General features: G+C 44.7%; 1 protein-coding gene across 2 annotated transcripts in view; it reads right to left on the reverse strand.

The window, feature by feature from the left end:
• Positions 1 to 1,834: 1,834 nt before the first annotated feature.
• Positions 1,835 to 19,497, reverse strand: part of Efa6 (Exchange factor for Arf 6) — a gene marked incomplete in the record, with an annotated part of 221,222 nt that continues 203,559 nt past the window's right edge. For both annotated transcript variants that reach the window (XM_077686123.1, XM_077686124.1), the window contains 4 exon segments: positions 1,835 to 9,167; positions 12,673 to 12,816; positions 14,911 to 15,055; positions 17,864 to 18,021. In XM_077686123.1, the coding sequence (XP_077542249.1) occupies positions 8,820 to 9,167; positions 12,673 to 12,816; positions 14,911 to 15,055; positions 17,864 to 18,021 (795 nt within the window).

Here is a 19,497-nt window from a genome sequence, read left to right on the forward strand (position 1 = left end):
CCCCTAATAATGGCCGGTTTTCGTCGAAGCGGAATAGGAAAAGAAATAGCATTTTACGGCGTCAGCCGTGAACGGGAAGTTCTCAACTGCCCCCCCCCCCCCCCCCCCGCCTCCCCCCTGCCCCCCCTCCCCAGTTCTTCACAAGCTGAGGTTGATCATGGCAGGCGTATCTACGCTGGGGTCTTCTGCAAAGGTTTATTTGCCTTCTGAAAATAAACCTAACTTTCTCGGAGCCGGCTGGGGCTCAGCTGCAGTCTTCAGGTGCCCCTTGATGGAAGGAGCCGTGCTACCCCATCTGTAAAAGAGGGGGAGCCATTGCTCCCCCTGCACGTGGGGCATCCTTATCCTGCCAACGAACGCGCCCATGAGCTGGCGGGTGAAGCACCGTGCCGTATACAGCATTGCAGCAGACCTCCGAGGACGTACGACTTACTGAAGCCCTGGTGAGAAGCGCAGGTGTCGTGGCAATGCGATCACACCGCTCTACAAACGAGGGAGCCCGATAATTGACAGTCTTAGCCTAGCTTTCGTGGGTGGCACTAACATTCCTTAATCATGAACACTGCGGCTTTGCCTTCCTCATCGTACTGGCAGTGATGCCAGGATCAGCGTGCCGCACTGGCCCAGGGAAATGGCACCAGAAAGTACGCGGGCGGTGCAGCCAACGTCGTTGAAATTCAACGAGCAAGCTCCACTTGCCCGCACTGCGAATTAAGGGGTCTCAGACATCACAGGTCATTGTCCATACCACCGCTTGAGTGCAGAGTTGCCGGCCGTGCCTGGCAAGATGCCATGTTGTGCCCATTTCAGTGCACTGCACACCCAACGTTATCTGTGGTCCGTTGATTCACAAGGGGATTCGGCCAACGAGTAGACTCAAAGCCACTTTTCTGTGGACATTCGTGTCACTGGCTTACTTGTGGGGCCATTAATAATCCTTTTCTCATTTCTCTTTGTCTGACATCACAAAACAATTGCTTATAAATTGTGGTTTGCCCCTTGAGTCCTTGAGGAGGCAACAATCCGTTCTGAGGTAGGTACAAGCACTGCAATTCCGGTGCGATGTAGGATGTTAATATGCTGCGCCCTACGACTCAACCGACCTAAAAGATACGAAACCACCTTATTTACGAGAATAAATTGACCCAAGAGAACATATAGTAAACAAAATCACGGGACTGGGAAGAAATACTCAGCACTGCTGGGGCTTAAACAGAGGCCGTCCGCATCAAGACCCGCGATTCTACCTCTAGCGGGGCCCTCCCTTAGCACTAAAATGATGATCCTAGTGTTTTTCTTAAGAACCTCGATGCACGTTCTTGAGGAGGAAGACACCACCGGTCACTCCAATGCTACTCCTAATGTAGAGTTAAAGCATTTCTTGTGAACCTTGCTTTTCCCGCAAACATGCAGGAATTTGAAGTTCATCTGGCCCTTTCATTACACCTGCAGTTCTGCTCTAATTTTAGTCAAAATGAGCAGGACAGGGATACTGCCCATCCGAAAAACCCAGCACAAGGCCAAGCATACTAGGTTAATAGTGGAGGATGTGGGTGCCTTGTGGCAATATCAACCCTTGAGCTCTTATTTTTAGCATATTTGAAATATTTGAAAAAAAAAAATCTAGTATTTTGAATGATTGAAGTGGGCTGTGAACCAAGCACCAAGTACTATTCACGAAGCATTCAAAGTTTTCAATATCCACCTTCCTCTAGCAATATGCTGCAACTGAACTAGCTTTTTAACAATACCCCCCAACTCCTGACAGGTTTTTATCGCTTTATGATTTGGACCCATTTAAATAATTATGAAAAAACAGCCATCAAATGACAGGTTAATTATAGACAACGGTTTATTTATCCAGCATGATTCCATGATTCCAAGCCAGTTTTCTTTTTCACACGATGGTTTCGTTCAACAAAGATTATAGCGATCGCATCCCATGGGAGGTAACTTGCACATTAGGGGGAAAAGAAATGGGGAAAAAAAGGAGTGCAGCCTCTGCAGCACAAACAGCAATAAGACAGCAAGCAGTGCGCGCACAGTGGACGCGAAAGTACAGAAATATTTCAAACGCTACCCATTCTAAGGCACGCGCTAAGCACTTGTAGGGTTGGGAAGTCAAGACACAATGTAAAGATGGGACAGCGGCAAGAAACGATTACAGCGCCAACGTACATGCACTGCTAGCGCCTTGTCAGGATGGTGTCAACGTCTTGGGAATTGGCCACTTATGGTATGATTTTACACAATGGTGGTAGTTCTTGAAAAAGTCTTGCAACACCAATTTGTCTATGTTTGAGACCAGTGGACGCCACACTGAACAGTTCGGAAAAGTGCCCAGCTCGCTCCCGGCCCACCTAACTTCTCATTGTCGTTGTTTTATACACAATCCTGTGATCGTTGCTTGAGGCAAGTCACCCCACAAATGTACATTTCTACATTACTTTCCTGAGATCTCCATCCTTGTATTCTTTAATTCCTACACCTTACACCGTCAGGGCAGGGAAACCAGAAGGAAAAGACACCACCTTGGACGTCCTACTGTTGACGCATACAAATGACACAATGAACTGCAAAACATGATAAAGAACAGAAAGCATTAGTGCGGTGACGCTAGGCATCACCGGAAGTGCAAGCGCCGATGAAAGGTACAACCCAGTAGAGCTTGCTCACGCCCACAAAGAACTTGCCCCTTACAACACGGCATACATCTGGCAGCATCGTATCACTATTGCCCATGTTACAATCAGTGCATGAAGTATAGTCATCCGGTTTTTCATGCTCATTGCCGAGTGCTGCAACGGAATGCCAATGCACCTAAACCAGTGGATCGTTTGATAATGTTTCTCAGGAGTTCTTGTAGCGAGACTTGCCCTGTACTGTTTGGCAATGGCAATTGCATGCCCCCCTTTTTATACCCTGACGGAGGGAGGAGTCGCTTGCTGTTATGTGACAAAATGCCGCAAAACAGTATGAAACAGTTGATTGCACTCACCCATGAAAGTGCCTCGCTGATTTCTTGGTCATATATGTACATTAAACACTGCTTTAACAAAAATGATTTATTTGGTATTTCCACCATCCCAATCCAGTGTGTATGCATTTAAGTTATCACCGCTCCTGTAAGAATACCACTTTTCCTGTGCCGATGATTTCATTAAAAGGAAAGTTTACAGCCCAATTTTTTTTTCTGCACACGAACTGAAGTGGCTCTCATGCCTGGTATTGAGCTAAACTTACCAGAAAACGCAATGCCCTGACGAAAAAGGCATGCCATTTAAGTGAACTTTGTTGAAATTAAATCTTGCAGATAATGTGTGCCACTCAAAATATAAACAGCCTATGAGGAAGTGTGCTGAACACTTTGCGCACAACTCGAGGACTGCAGACTGATGTACTGGCACATGGGGGTGCACACAGGCTGGTCCTTGGTAGCACCCCTAACTGGTTCCATGCCTTCGTGGGCCATGGGTCTAGTACAAACTTGAAAATGCTATCCTATGGCTTGGCAGCGGCTGCTAACAACCCTGTCCGTGGCGGTATACAAAGCTATCACAATCAGCTCTCAACTTTGGCTGTCAAGCATGTGTATGGTGTGCAAACAGTTCCCTACCAGAAGCTCCGCACTAGCAGGCTTTATATTGTGTAGTAAGTACTCCACATGAGCGCAGAATAAATTGGGGCTACCGCATGCATAACGTACAAGCATGGGCAATACAGGAATCCTCGCATAGCATGTTCATTTTGGGTTCAGTCCCCAAAATCACCTTCGAGAAGGCTACGTGAACGTGAACTGTGCTGCACACACCACACTGCACTTGGCCATTTTTCGACCATATTAACCCATGCTACAATGACACCAGGATTGCCAGTATGTTGCTAGCCAGGTGCAGCTTCCAACTAAGAAACGTAACAACTTGCACCCCGCACCGACTGCAGTTCTTGGTGTAATTACCCCAATATGTTCCCACCTCTTAAGTATTTCTTACAACCAATGTTCAAATGATATCTTTCCGCTTTTTTCTCTTTCTGTCTGCAGAACATATTGAGGGTATCTTACTGCACCCGTTTGTGAAGTGAAATGTGTGTAGAGGAGTTTCACAATTTTATGCCAGGGTCGCCTTGCCCTGCACTGTACGAGGTGTTTCTTGGCTCTGTCCAATCATGGGATGCAAGAGACAAGCACTCGCACGTTTCAAGATATGCACAAAACAGCCACTCTTCCAATATGGCACCAAGCGAATCCTCCCCTTCTGCTGAATTCACAAAGCAATGATCTGGCAATTGTAAAAATTAAACAATTTAGTGCCCTGTTTCTTATATCCATGTACAAAACCAGTTAAGGTGCAAGTCGAAGCACGACTCCACTGCAAAGTATGTATACTGAACAAACAAAGCTTTGCGGGAAATCATGTCTTTTTGTGTGCGATAGTCGAGCTCATTCTATCCCAATGCTTTGCTGTTTGATACAAGTCGGCATCAAATTTCCCCATGCACACCTAAAAACTCCCTGAAGAGAGTGTTTAATGACATTGCAAAAGTGACACTCCAGGTCAGGCTCCATCCAAAACAACTGATTTCATTTTCTTTTGCTAAACTCTTGGGACATTTTTTTCAGTCACACCCTGGCAACTATTACGCGTACAAAACAGTGTGCTTCAACTATTCGAGACCAGATACTCAGCCCTCCCTAATAAAAATGACTAAGGACGAGCGCAAGTTGTAATTTTTATCGGCAATCCCAGCAAAGCTGGTGTGCGTGCTTCAGAAAGCAATCGCAGCCACTGCTGGGTCGTCAGCAGCGCCACGCTCCCGGCACGCTGGCCCCTTGGCCATCTCTGATTTGCAGACCTTGAAAAAAATTGCTTCGCTGGCTTAACAGAGTTGTTCTCTGCAAACTGCATGTAGGAGAAAGCACTGGGCAGTCCCGTATACTTGTTGTGCACAATGGTAATACAGTTGATACGGCCACATGTGCCCACGCCACTGGCAACGGCATTGTACTTGACACTGGCCACGCAAATAGATTACATAAAAGCTTCAACATTTTTTTGACGCGTTAGGCCTCATGATGCAACTGGCACGATCTTGCTGGACCCCTCCACGACTTTGCATTGCAAATCTTAAAGAATGCAGGCTTCCGCTTGAATCTCACGAACATGCCTCCTTATGGCTTCACAGTTGGGGACCCCCACGCCGCCCTCGATGCCCCCTTCACTGACAGTCTTCTCAGATGGCGCGTTGTTGATCACACTCCTCGTGAACCCCGTGGCCCGTTGCCATGTATCCTGCCATGCTTTTCGCTTGTGTTTCCTCCTGTCCAATTTTTGACACAGCACACACTGGCTATGTTCGACTCACTTCGTCCCACTACCCAAATGAGTTGAAATGAAAACGGGCAGCTTACAAGGTACATGGAGCATATCCACAATTTCCTGAATGTGCAACAGAATCCACAGGTTCGAATCTGAGGTCACCCCTTTGTAACTGCTAGCACATAAAAGGAAGCATAGGTGCTAACATTTTTTGCACTGGCACTTGACACTACTCGTGGCTTGCGTCTGAAACAATCCATGTACAAGAATGATGCTAGAAAAATGATGGGTTTCCTACAGAAGGTGTAAGCAGAATGAAGCAGGGGTTATGCAATGCTGCTGACCATGCATGACAGAAGACAACAGCAACATTTATGCTCGTTTGCATTTAGCTTCTCGTACAATCTCCAGCATTGATGAAAACGATGACAACACTGACACTTTTGGCATTAGCGTACGCTTTTGTCCAAAAAGGAGGATTGAGTTCGTGGTAAAGCGGGGCAGTCGTGCGATTCGAGCTGCTTTTACCTGCATGCTGTTTACTAGGAGTGGGGTATAAAATTTGCAACATAGTTATTCATAAATCAACCTTTTGTAAAAGATTAAATTTATTGAGAAGACACCTTAGCGCAACTGTTGCAGTGCAGAAGACTGCAGAGTTTTGGGCCACAACATTAAAATGAGTATCGCCTTGACATCCCACAATTGAGTGTGTTGCTCAGAACACTGACACGATGTAGCAATAAATATGTAACAGTAGCATGTACGTAGCACTTATTTGCCGAGTGCAGCCATTTTGTGCACCCAAGCTTTACATAGTGTGCTCTTGGAAACTAAATTTTTCATGTTTCTCAGTCCGGGCATTCCACATGACCTGTACATGGTACATATTGCTACCACTTTGTGTTCATAGCGCGACACATTTTGTGAACTGGTCACTTTTCTTCCTCTGCCTCATTCAACATGCATTTCAAGCAGCACTGAGAGCAGTCTTCTGAAGCTGTACAACCAGTCACACAGAACACACAATAAACTGCCAGAATGCTCTAAATGAAAACAGTGATGCTTTCCAAGTATTCGATGTGCGAATTGCGGGGCACTGATGACTAGTTGGGAAACCTTGTGTCTCACATTGATTGCAATCGGTTCCTGGCTTCTTCAGCCACTTCACAACAGATGTGGAGCGCTTTGAAATGTTGAAGGTTGAGGAGCACAATCGGAATGTCGTTCTTTTGGCCGTGCAGGCATCCCTGGCCTGTCGCCAAGCTAATTATTGCCTGTGCTCCCCCTCTGCTCACATATGGCACAGCTAAATGGCATACACGGCAACATAAAACACAACACGAGGAAGCAGGGAAGCAAAAGCAGCTGACTATAATGAGACTTGGGCGTGCTGGCGCAGCAGGACTGGCACAAAGGGCACGGGGCCAAAGAAAGGTGACATCACAGGTGACAGGCACCTGCTGGTGCCATCACCTGCCTAGTGTCCCGTGCAACTTTTGCCAGCTGCCAGAAGCAGCCGTGCCCAAGCAGTTGAAACAATATTAAGGCTTTGTCTTGCGCTAGGGGTTACATGGCAAATGAGGCAAAGTTATCAATATCGGTCAGGAAAACAAGATTACGCTGATTCTAGACAAGCTACAGCAGTGGATGTGAAACATCATGCAGCTGCATGCATTGCTCAGAATTCGCACAGACTGCATTTTTGCTGCATCGGCTGGCGCCTACAAGGTGCAGGGAACCAAAGCAGACAAATGCAGCTGCCAACAAATCCGGCCAACTCCATGCTTCTTGCTATGAATGCACTCAAAACACAGCAAAGCCTGAATGCACACACTGCAACATTAAAAAAGACACAGCATGCATTTTTATAGATGTGTAAACAGTTCAACACTGACAGCTTCAACTAAAGTTGAGTCATTTCAGGCAAAAGGCGGAAAAAAGTACACAGAACTTCCGATTAAATCTGTAAGGAATGCGAGAATCTCTGCAAGAGTCAAATGAAACAACAATGGCAGACGCATTCAAACTAGACATGATCCGCTTCAGTGTTTCACTGAGCGCATAAGGGTACGAGAAGATAAGGTGACACAGGAGTAAACATCATTGGAGCTCAAAGCTCACTAACTGAATTTCCTCATCCTGAGGAGTATATGATGCTCAAGGCACACTCTCTTCAAGAGTCCACACGTTCAAGAACAGAACTTCATACTGACTTGGCAATGCCGCAAGTGCAACACAAGTATAGAAGGCATGGCAATGATATTGTTTTCTGCAGTTCCTGGATACGTTAAACTGAGAACTGGCAACAACTTAAGTATACATGTGGTGGTAACATCTTTCTCACACAATCTGCAATTTAACGGATGCAAAAGGAAAAAAGGCAAGTGACAAGAAGCTGGTAGATTGTGGTCTACATATTTATGCCTGGTCTTCGAGCACAAAACATATACCTTGAAATCTTTTCATGCATTCAGTTTTCACAAAACCCATGGGGTTATGTGGTGCACATCTAAGGCTTCCTACTCATAAGTGCTGCGTTTTGCAGCGAATTTGAGTATGCAGGCTCGTGCGCTGCACTTTGAGAGGCTTTTAACATTGCCTCATGGCTCCAATAGCAGGTTCATGTAGTTGGTCCCAATTGCCTAGTCAGCTGCTGGCTTTTTTCAAATGTATTTAACCTACCTTCTGGAATGGGACTGCCATGTGCATGCACTTTGCAAAGAACAGAAAAAGACACAAAAAATAAAAACATTTTTACAAGGAAACATTGTACATGCCACATAAAAAGAATGTTCTGAACAAGTTTATGACCACTTAATTCTCTGTTGCTCTTTCCAGCTCACTTCTCCCTGGACAGCCCCTTGTTGTACCTGTCGCCTCTTGGGCAGGTTATACAAGGTGGAGAAAACTGTTTCACTAAAGGGAGTTACTGTCAGTTTGGCATGATTTCACTTTAAATATAACTCACTATAAACGCGTCCTATGTATAAAATACTATGTACATCTATTAACACCAGTAAGTGCCCAGAGTTTCTTTCTCAAAAACAATAATTCTAAATAAATGAATACTTCAAAACAAGATTCACTCACACGTGATGAAGGCCATATATGCCACAAAATAAAAACTTTTAGGACAACGCAATGGTCCTACATAAATAACAAAAAAAAAACTACAAAGCTGGAAGTAAACCTGATCATTAAGCGCTCGTCAAAGTGCTTTTCCTGCCCATTATATAGAATTAGAATGTACAGAGTGATTTCTCAAACGCACTACTTATTTTGCTTTGCGATTTGTGGGCAAAACCTCAGCCTGCATCATTACCCGGCTTTCAACACTGACTTCTTGTCTGCGTTGCTCTCCACCCAAGACCTAGCTGATGATTTTAGCCTCCCCAAGAACGGAATAAATGTGTTGGGCTGCTAAGCGTTGAATGGCTGCAAGACGGTCGGAGCCCTTCTTGCATCGTCTCGACTGAACACTGCCCTCCCAGCTGCGCCTTATGTGCTCAGGTCACTGCCCTTCTGCACTGCCGTTCTGTAGCTGTAGCGGTCCTGTGCTAATCGCTTGTTCCGCGCAGTGGCGGGTGAACTTCGCGGGGAGACAGCCACGGCTGTAGAAGTAAACACGGGTGAGCCAAGTGCTGGTGAGCTTGGCTGAGCCTTGTGGCCAGCCACCGGGTGCTTAGTCCGAGACGGAGAGGACGGCGGTGGGCTGTTGGCGCAGCCATGGTTTGGCTCTGGTTCGTCCACTTCGCCGATGCTGGTTTCGACAAGCGCTGGCACAAGCTCGGGGTACTGAGCCATCTTGGACCGCAGCAGGTAGGCGTAGGTGCGGTACCGCTTAAGCTGCAAACAAGATACCAGCACCTTCAGAAACGTCTTTCCAGTGGTAAAAGCTCCGTGTTAACTCTTTCGCTACCGCAAAAAATTGACCAATTTTTAGGAGTCCAAGAAAACATTTTTTTTTCCTGCTAAAAAATTGGTTAGGCACTAATTGCAGGAGCACAAAATGCAGATTATTTAACGGCCTTTCCAATAACACCAGTTTTTTAAAGGTTTTCATATATCATAGTTGTGAAAAAAAATATCAAAATCAAAATTTTTGTCAAGTTGTCGAAAAAAATGATAAAAAAGGAGTTGTGTATATCAAACCACCGGTAGTAGAAAAAAATTAGAATATACATTTTGTAGGGAAACATTCCAAAAACACACCCTAAAAAAATGTCGACTTGCGCGGAACAGTTTTTCAGATATTAAAAAAAAATGTTAGCATGCACGGTGCTCGTGTCATGCGGTGAAGCCCAACCTCTAATTCAAAATGTGCAATTTCGGGTGGTTCCCTGGAATAAATCTGGCGGTTTGACGCTATCAGAGGCACCAATTTGCCCCCACATAACGTAAAAACATCTTGTAAATGGCTGACTTTGCATTTACAGCAAGCACAATATTTGGGACAAGCACGCGATGCGGAAAAAAACATGCATAAAGTTGAAAACGGAACGCCGCGGCTGATGCTTGTTGTCGTTAACGGTCAGTTATCTCTCAAAACATAAAGCTGAGCTTTATTATCATCTTCTTACTCGGAATTGTAGCCTTGCTCGCAAAAATGAGGTACGATGAGCTAGAATCGTGCCCTGCGATCTTTGGCCGAGTAGCAGTTGCGCGCTGAAAAATATCAGCACAACGAGCCTCCTCTATTGCAGCGCCACCTAACATTTTTCAAATGAAACAGTACAAAAACTTATCAGAGACTCCGTCCGAATAGACAGTTCAACTAAGCAGCAACATTAGACACCCGGATACACCCTCGCATGGAAACGAAACTGGAAGGCGAACAGCTGGCAGTGTAAGGCCAGTTTGAAGCGCTGTCCTCGGCGGAACAGATATCTGGCGACTGGGTGTGACCTTTTGACTTGCATTTGAAGTTCTTATCGCAGAAATCGGGTTAGGGTGGGGGGAAATCAGGAGCGCCGTGCTTTGTTCGAGGATCAGTCGCGGACGCTTCAGGCGCCATGGCAGGTAGCCTTGAAGTTGGGTAACTGCGTAGTAGCGGTAAATATGAATTTCGCGATGCAGAAACGAAACCGAAATTGTTGTAAACTGTTTGCGAATGGTCCTGGGGTAAGTAGACCTACCACAGTACTTAGAACAACTTGCGCAAAGGCAATAAAACTGCCTAAAATCATAAAGTAGCTTTGCAACCAGGCACTGCTTGACATTTTTAGCCGATTTCTGGGATTATTACTGTCAGAGCGCGAACCTGACGATTGAAAATCGTTTGCTAGTTCCCCATTCATGCCCTGATAGCAAAAAACAAGCGCTGGTGCAGAGTAATTACGAGTTGCACGCATTCTTCGTTGGTAGCCGTGACGCGCGATGACCACGCCCCTTTTCCACACCCAGGTGATTCAAAAGCGTGTCAAAAATCACGTTTCCGTTGCAAAAATAAAAATAAAACTGATTTTGAAAGGCCATTTTCTGATCTAACTCCGAACAGCTTTACTTGTTCGAGCAACGCCTGGAACGCTATGAAAAGACGCTCCCAAAAGTATCGATCAAATTGATCGATTTTGATAGGCGCGGTAGCGAAAGAGTTAACAGCCTGAAGCAGGTCTGAAGGAGTGTTTCGCTACACATTCAACTATACCACGCTTTACTGGAAGCTAGTCTTATTGCGATCTGACTTAGCCATTCACCCTCAAACGACAGCAGTACTTGTGTAGTTTGGCCTCAAAAGGACAGAAAATCTGTCATCTACAACATAGCTACTGAATAAATGAGACGCCAGAAGCAGCTCCTGCGTTAAGCCGGTACTTTTTGCCATTTAACTGCGGAAAAACTGTTGGGACCAATTCAAATATGGCTATCTTTGCTTCAGTGTGTGCAGAGCTCCTAAAACACGGAAAAATAACTTCGGTAGTCAGCACTAGCACTTGATAAAAAAAATAGTACAAAAACCGAACGATAAAGCATTAAGACCAGATCGCAAAGCAGTGGAACAAAAATTTTACATACATTACCAGGAATAAATGTGAATTCTTCAACATTCTGTGAATACAGGAAGTATACCTGGCTGGTTGCTGTCTCTTGAATCTTTGAAATGAGGCCCTTGCTAGGCTTGCTAGTGGCTTGTATGACTTTACTCCAAGCTTTGCCAACAAGTAATAATTCTCGATTTCCAACTTGTGCCCCAATACTGACAGAAATTTTATTTACGGCTAATAAATTTTACACAAGCACCATTTCACTTCAGCTGGCATACACCGGAAGAACCTGTGTACACTGGTTTTGTGCAAGGCTTGATCACGTTCAACTTTTCTGCATAGCTTTGGCGTAGTGCAAAAAAGCCAAGCCAAGAGGGTCTGTCGTGCGGTGAAACATGACAGTGAAGCAGGGCCAACTTTTATTGCTCTATTATACGTAAATATCGAACATTCAAAACCTCCAAACACTTCGAATGATAAAACTGCGCTCAGAATCAAACTGAACAGCAAACACTGTTTGTGAAGTATTCAAAGTTTAGAGTAATCACACTTATCTAGTGACTTTTCCAGCGGTCAGATTACTTTTCCCCAACCATTAACTACTAAAATTCACTAATAGTTGTGACTGTTCCCTGTCATGTACTGCTAGATGTCACAACCCTTACTTTTAAACCAGCAGTATATCAAATACACTTCTGTCATTGTACCCCATATTTTTGCCGAGTCGGACATGCAGCAAAGCAACTGTGCCACAAACCGTAGGAGGTTTTATTATGCTGCAATTAAGCTTGTCAAAGAGTGAACTCATTCATTGCTTCTTGAAAAAACAACACGAAAATGCCCCCCTTACACCTTCGAGGGAAAAATCCTGGGTGTGCTAATGACCATTTGCCATAATAATTTTAAATGACACAGAGAGTAAACTCTGCCAAGGCACACCATAAACTGCACCATTAAATTGCAATTACAACAATAACTAAACTAGTCATCGCTGTAATTCCAAGTTGCAAACATATTTAACTAAACTAGTCAAAAATGTTTAGCTAGTGGCATGCTACTAGAACCACTATGTCATGACACTGAGAAAAAGCGAATGCAGAATGCTTCGGGTTCGATTCCCGGCCGCGGCGGCCGTTTTTCTGATGGAGGCGAAAAGAAAACTCCCGTGTGTACTGTACGAGATTTCGCCGCACGTTAAAGATCCCCAGATGGTCAAAATTAATCCGGAGCCCTCCACTACGGTGCGCGTCATCGCCTGCGCTGCGTGGGCGCATTAAACCCCACAATCAATCAATCGAATTCAGAATGCAGCAAAATGCAGAAAACGAAATAAGGCAAAAGCACTAAGTGCACAATTCCACACTTACCTCGCTCTGCAAAAAAGCCTCTTTTTCAACAAATTCAGCAACAGTCCTAGACTTGGCACCTTTCTCTGGGGCATTGGCAACATGTTCCTCAAGCTCTTTCTCGAGCCAAACAATGCGGTTTTCATGGTCAGTTAATTGTTCTCTCTGGAAAGGGGCACAAACACAAAAAGGAGGACATAAGCACAAAGCACTTCTTTTTAATTTTCTCTAAGGCCAGCAGAAACTTGCTAATACAGTAGAATCTCATTAATTCAGCCCCCGTTAGTCCAAAAATTCAGATAATTCGTCATTCCCACACCCTCCCTTCAATAGTGTACATAGTCCTACGCCAATTCACCCGCCGTGGTGGCTCAGTGGCTAAGGCGTTGTGCTGCTGAGCATGAGGACGCGGGTTCAATTCCCTGCCACGGCGGCCACTTTTCTGATGGAGGCGAAAAGCAAAAACGCCCATGTGTACGCCCATGTGTATGAGATTTCGGCGCACGTTAAAGATCCCCAGGTGGTCAAAATTAATCCGGAGCCCTCCACTACGGCATGCCTCATCGCCTGTGTTGCGTCGGCACGTTAAACCCTACAATCAAACAATTTGCTGATGTGACGCAAAATTGCATGCGCAGCGGTTAATTCAGACTGTAGGCATGTCAAGGATGGCGCAACTGAAACGAGTTTTCAGGGCACGCATCGTTACCGTGTCTACCACCTCCACGCAGTTTTAGGGTGACAGCGACCGGTTTTGCCGTCGCAAAGGGCCACCCATCGCCATCATTCGCAATTCGCCGACAGCAATGGTGCACTGTCGAAGCTGATGCAACGGTGCACTGTCAAAGGTGCGCTGTCACTGGCCAGTTGACGGATGATGAGGTCATCAGCGCTGCCCTTGGTGTGGCAGATGAGGCGTCCAACGGAGAAGACCCGTGCAATATGCTTTGCCCAGAGCGTCGTACCGCAAAACAAGCCACAGACGCTCTTGTCGTTCTAGAGGAGTTTTGCTACGATGTCCTAGGCAATACGCTTGCGCTAGAGGGATTGTCGCATGCCCGCAAACTAGTCCTTTCTGCTCAGCTGTCCGTAAAAAAACAAACAAGCATCACGGACTTCATCTCAAAGTAAAGGTATAAAATGAAAGAATTGAAAATGTGCATTTTTATTATTCATTCAATAATTTGACAATGGGATAATTCGGACATTTTTTTCCCTCCCTTGAGATCCAAATTAATGAGGTTTTACTGTAGCATTACTGCCAGGCCCGCTGCGCTTCTCCAGCTGGGCGTCGCAACTGTGCTGATGCCTCACCTAGCAGTGCAGCAGTCACCAGCACACCAAGGTGCAATGTGTGGCGCACCGCCACATGTAGAGGCATTACCCGAAAACATTTCCCTATATGTTGACAAGTGCTCCAAGTGAGTACAAGCACAGAGCAAACACTTTTGCTTTTAGATGTCCTAGCCTATGTTCTCTAATTTTTCATTTGTCTTCAGTTATCAATTTATCATTACTGAACTGGGTCGATGCTTGTGAACCATTATGCTATTTCATTTAGTTACACTGTAGCTCAACCAGAATGAAAGGAAGCTGGTTGAACTCAAAGTGGTACTGTTTTGGTTCAACACTATTTATAAATGCCCTAGACAATACAAAGTTAAGTATACGACAGGTTTAGCCCCAACAAAAGCAGTTAAGCTAAGCATACACTGTATCTTGCTCGCCAGATCGAGGTTTTGGATTCCTCTAACTCTGGCAGGAAGGCAACATCTTGTGTCTTATACACCACAAAACTGACACTCTCTCTTAACAAGAAGGGTGCGATTGTTTTGCATGTGACAGCCTCACAAAGAGCCAATGAAATGCCTTTAATCCTGCATAGCATGGAAGGGGTGGCATTAAATGTTCAGCAGTGACAGCTTCATCAGCTGAGACAGGTTATCCGTAAATCTTTTTTACAAATTGTACAAACAATGGACAGGGCTCGTACATGGCTTAAGTACTTTTTACCAGCCACTTTATCAATTAAATGCATTTAATTGCCAACTTAGAAAAGTTTTTTAGGTCCCTTTACCATTCTGCCATAACAGTTTTTGCCCCTGGGCCCAGTACCACAACCGAATATTTATCCCACCCCAATAGTAAAGCACTGACAACAGTTCCACTTTTTCCTCCACCAGGTTTGCCTCGGTGAGTGTGAACAGGAGTGTGTGCAAGGAGGAACACGGGAAAACGGGGGAAGGGAGGAGCACGCACCAGATTGAGCTTGGTGTGGCTGACAGGGAGCAGAGGCCTCTGGAACCTCTTCTGACTTCCTACCGCACCAGCCAGCGGAGGCGCCGACAGGCTGGCCGTCACAAAGTTGAGCGTGTCCACCCAGCTCTGCAGCTCTTTGGCATCCCTGGCAGAGGGGAACACCACAGGGTTGCCGGAACGGTAGGAGAAGCAGCGTGCAATAAACGTTCACATGAAGACATTTCGGTTGTGCCTAAATTATGCCCAGCATTAGCATATTTGCGCACTGCTCTGTGCATCACGAGATGACATCTGAAAACCAAGCACTGTGTTCCACATGTCCTGGCAATGTTGTACGTCTGTTTTGCTTGAAAACCTTTGAGATACAACAGTGCTTCATCTTAGCTTCCTTGCCCCATCAAAGTTCAAATGGCAGCCATCATAAGACACCAAACCCGCAGTGGCTACCAGTGCTTGCAGAAAAAAAAAAAAGAAGATGCTGCCACAATTGCGATATGAGTGGCATACTCTACATAAAAAAATAGAAATAAGACAACTATTTGCTTTGCTTGTTAATTTAAAAAAAAAAAGAAGCAGTTTTTGTAATCAACAAGTGCCCAGGAGGGTGGAAAAATTCATCTTTATGCTAACATAAAAGCTGGATGACATTTGGTGTATTTTTAAAATATACGCTGGGCTTCTCAGGACCCCTAGAAACAGGTAACCTGAGGTAATTATTGCACGAACAGTAGCAGGCATAGAATTATTAGTTTGAAGATGATCGTAATGCTAAAATTTCAAAAAGGACAAAATTTCGAATTCCACTTAGGACAAAGGTTCAAACTCCAAAATTAAAATCTGTCGTCATTTAGAGGTAGTGCATATGTATGTTGCTAAGTGGGCATGCAATCCAGACATTTCAGAGACTAGCGCAGCTGCAATGGTGTTCCCGATCATGTATTTTCATTTAAAGCACCAGGCGCACAGTACACCTTGCAGCAAAGCCAACTTTATAGCAAAGCCAGCAATGTCAGCTGATGCAGGTGATTCAGAAACGGTCATCCTTCTCTCCCCCTGGCACACAAAAACACAACCGTGGAGGAGCAATGCAAGAGTGGCTGAGAGAGGAGCTGAGACACCATTTCTCAGAAATCATTTACTACCTCTTCAGAGACCGCATTCAGGAGGGTCAACTAGGAGACGTTCGGGTTGTAATTGATGGGGAATATCTGAGTCACTTGAGATTTTAATCATATTTTAGCACTCGAGATTTGTGGACGAAATCATGTTGTTCTGTGGGTTCAGACAAAACGTTTGAAGAATGGTTCACAACATGAACAGGGTAAGCGGAGTTGAAAGCTTAACTCTTTCGCAACCGCGCCTATCAAAATCGATCAATTTGATCGATACTTTTGGGAGCCATTCGCAAACAGTTTACAACAGTTTCGGTTTCGTTTCTGCATCGCGAAATTCATATTTAGCGCTACTACGCAGTTACCCAACTTCAAGGCTACCTGCCATGGCGCCTGAAGCGTCCGCGACTGATCCTCGAACAAAGCACGGCGCTCCTGATTTCCTTCCACCCTAACCCGATTTCTGCGATAAGAACTTCAGATGCAAGTCAAAAGGTCACACCCAGTCGCCAGATATCTGTTCCGCTGAGGACAGCGCTTCAAACCGGCCTTTCACTGCCAGCTGTTCGCCTTCCGGTTTCGTTTCCATGCGAGGGTATATCCGGGTGTCTAACGTTGCTGCTTAGTTGAACTGTCTATTCGGACGGAGTCTCTGATAAGTTCTTGTACTGTTTCATTTGAAAAATGTTAGGTGGCGCTGCAATAGAGGAGGCTCGTTGTGCTGATCTTTTTCAGCGCGCAACTGCTACTCGGCCAAAGATCGCAGAGCACGATTCTAGCTCATCGTACCTCATTTTTGCGAGCAAGGCTACAATTGCGAGTAAGAAGATGATAATAAAGCTCAGCTTTATGTTTTGAGAGATAACCGACCGTGAACGACAACAAGCGTCAGCCACGGTGTTCCGTTTTCAACTTCATGCATGTTTTTTTCCGCATCGCGTGCTTGTCCCAAATATTGTGCTCACTGTAAATGCAAAGTCAGCCATTGACAAAATGTTTTTACGTTATGTGGGGGCAAATTGGTGCCTCTGATAATGACAAACCGCCAGATTTATTCCAGGAAACCACCCGAAATTGCACATTTTGAATTGGAGGTTGGGCTTCACCGCATGACACGAGCACTGTGCATGCTAACATTTTTTTTTTATATCTGACAAACTGTTCCACGCAAGTCGACATTTTTTCTAGGGCGTGTTTTTGAAATGTTTTCCTACAAAATGTATATTCTAATTTTTTTCTACTACCGGTGGTTTGATATACACAACTCCTTTTTTATCATTTTTTTCGACAACTTGACAAAAATTTTGGTTTTGATATTTTTTTTAGAACTATGATATATAAAAACCTTTAAAAAACTGGTGTTATTGGAAATGCCGTTAAATAATCTGCATTTTGTGCTCCTGCAATTACTGCTTAACCAATTTTTTAGCAGGAAAAAAAATGTTTTCTTGGACCCCTAAAATTAGTCAATTTTCCGGCGGTAGCGAAAGAGTTAAAAAGAAATCTAAAGAGATGTTAAATTGACAAGCGGTGAGGGTAATCTTCAATTTATGAAGCAAAATACTGAAAGTGACAGATAAATACAATTACCTTGGACAAGTGTCAGTGGCGATACAAAGTGCGAACAACAACAACAACAAAAAAACAAAACAAAACAGATTTCTGATCCCCTTTAAGATGATACAGCCCACAGCGCCATCGTTAATGTGCACCTATGCAACTGCAATGATTCTTCAAGGACAACTTCGTGCGGTACTTCAAATTAAAAACGGAAAAAAATTTCAAGTGTGGGCACATGCTTGGTGTCCACATGTAGGTATAAGACACGAGAGTATGCATACCCAGTTTGAAAGAGGTACTCTGCTTGGTCTGCAGTTTGAAGCCTAAACACATGCTGTTTCTTGGTGTAGTCAGTTGCCTTTGCTGCCAAGGAGTGGTGGATTCGTATTGAGTTGTGCAAGCTTTCATACAATTGGTTTTTCCTAAACCCTTGCTCGTCCTAAAACAAGGAAAACAGGAGAGAAAAGAAACACGATGTAAAAACTCATGCGTCCTACAATTCATACAATGCAAGGTGGTTGGTTGAACCGATCCCTTGAACAATGCACATTCAAGGTCATTTTCCAGTATTTGAAATCAAAAGCTGCAGCTCATCTATATAGCTCCAATTTTTACATAGTCTCTGTAAATGCTGTTCAGTTTATAAAATGAAAGAAAAGTTGCAAACGATTTTTTTAAAGCAATATTTTTCGCACAGCCAAACTATGTAGATTCAACGGCCGGAAGAATAAGGGGTTCATTCGTTCTGAGGTACATCTGTGCCTCATTTGTAAGAAACTGAGGCTCACATGGTTGCAGCAAGCCTCACAAAAATGGGTGTGATAATGGGCTAGCTACAGCCTCGGAAACTTCGCATGCTTACTGATGAACTCATTAGGCAGACATTGGTCCCGCATTCATAACAGGATGTGTCTTGTGTGTCCTGCCATCGATATCACATCTAGCGTGGCTAGGATGACCACAAATGTTGTTTCACTAGTGCAGTAGTTCTCAACAATGAGTGTACCGGGGACCCCTTGCGGGCTTGCAAGAGCGATGGGGGACCCCACGATGAACTGTGTTGATCGTGTCACAATGTCAAATAATTTGCGCTTGCAGCTAAAGTCGCCAACATACTTATTCAATGCCCGCCTTTTATTTATGACTATTATGCTTATGCCTGTCAAATTTCCAACAATTTACTTTTGCAGCTGAGTTGCCCATCCTCTTGTGTATCTGGCTTTGCTGCATAGCTGGTGTGTAGTGCAAAAAGCCAATGTTAGAACATGAGCTACGCGGAGAAAAATGTACAAGTCATGTAGCGAAACCACCTCTTTTGCATTTTCAGCAAGGTCTACCAAAAAGGAGAAATGAATGGGGGGTGTAAGAAATTTGGGTAGGGCTTCGTGAACCCCTGAAATGCCCTCGCGGAGCCCCATTTGAGAAGCACTGCACTAGTGAGCAAATCTAGATTAGCCCTCAGCCAAAGGATATCTTCATTGAACTTCTTGTTACACATAAATATCGGAGACAAATGTGGGCACACAACTTAAAATTCCCTCGTGGTTGAAGCTTGTACTACCAGACCGTTTGCCATTTCCCTCAAAGAGACGAGCGACGATTGCGTTGTTTGAGTCTCTCTTACGGTGGCTCTGCTACACATGTAGAAGGTGTTTGCATTGACAATAATTCGTGTGCATTTTCAACTTCACACTTCACAATGTGCTTAACAGCAGTTGACATGGAGCAGCTGTGGTCTTTCAGAGAGGATGTCAAGCGCTGAACGCACAGCTTTCACAGCCATATTTCTCGACTCCGTCAGGCCAGAAAACCTGGCATGTCAATCGATGAGAACACACTCAAACCTCGTTATAACGAAGTTGAAAGGGAGCCGTAATTATTTCGTAATCACTATTATTTCATTACATCAATTATA

The sequence above is a fragment of the Haemaphysalis longicornis genome, unplaced genomic scaffold, assembly GCF_048455015.1.
Source record: "Haemaphysalis longicornis isolate Haplotype H1 unplaced genomic scaffold, Haemaphysalis longicornis Haplotype H1 scaffold_1, whole genome shotgun sequence".
In the NCBI taxonomy this organism is placed as follows: Eukaryota; Metazoa; Arthropoda; class Arachnida; order Ixodida; family Ixodidae; genus Haemaphysalis; species Haemaphysalis longicornis.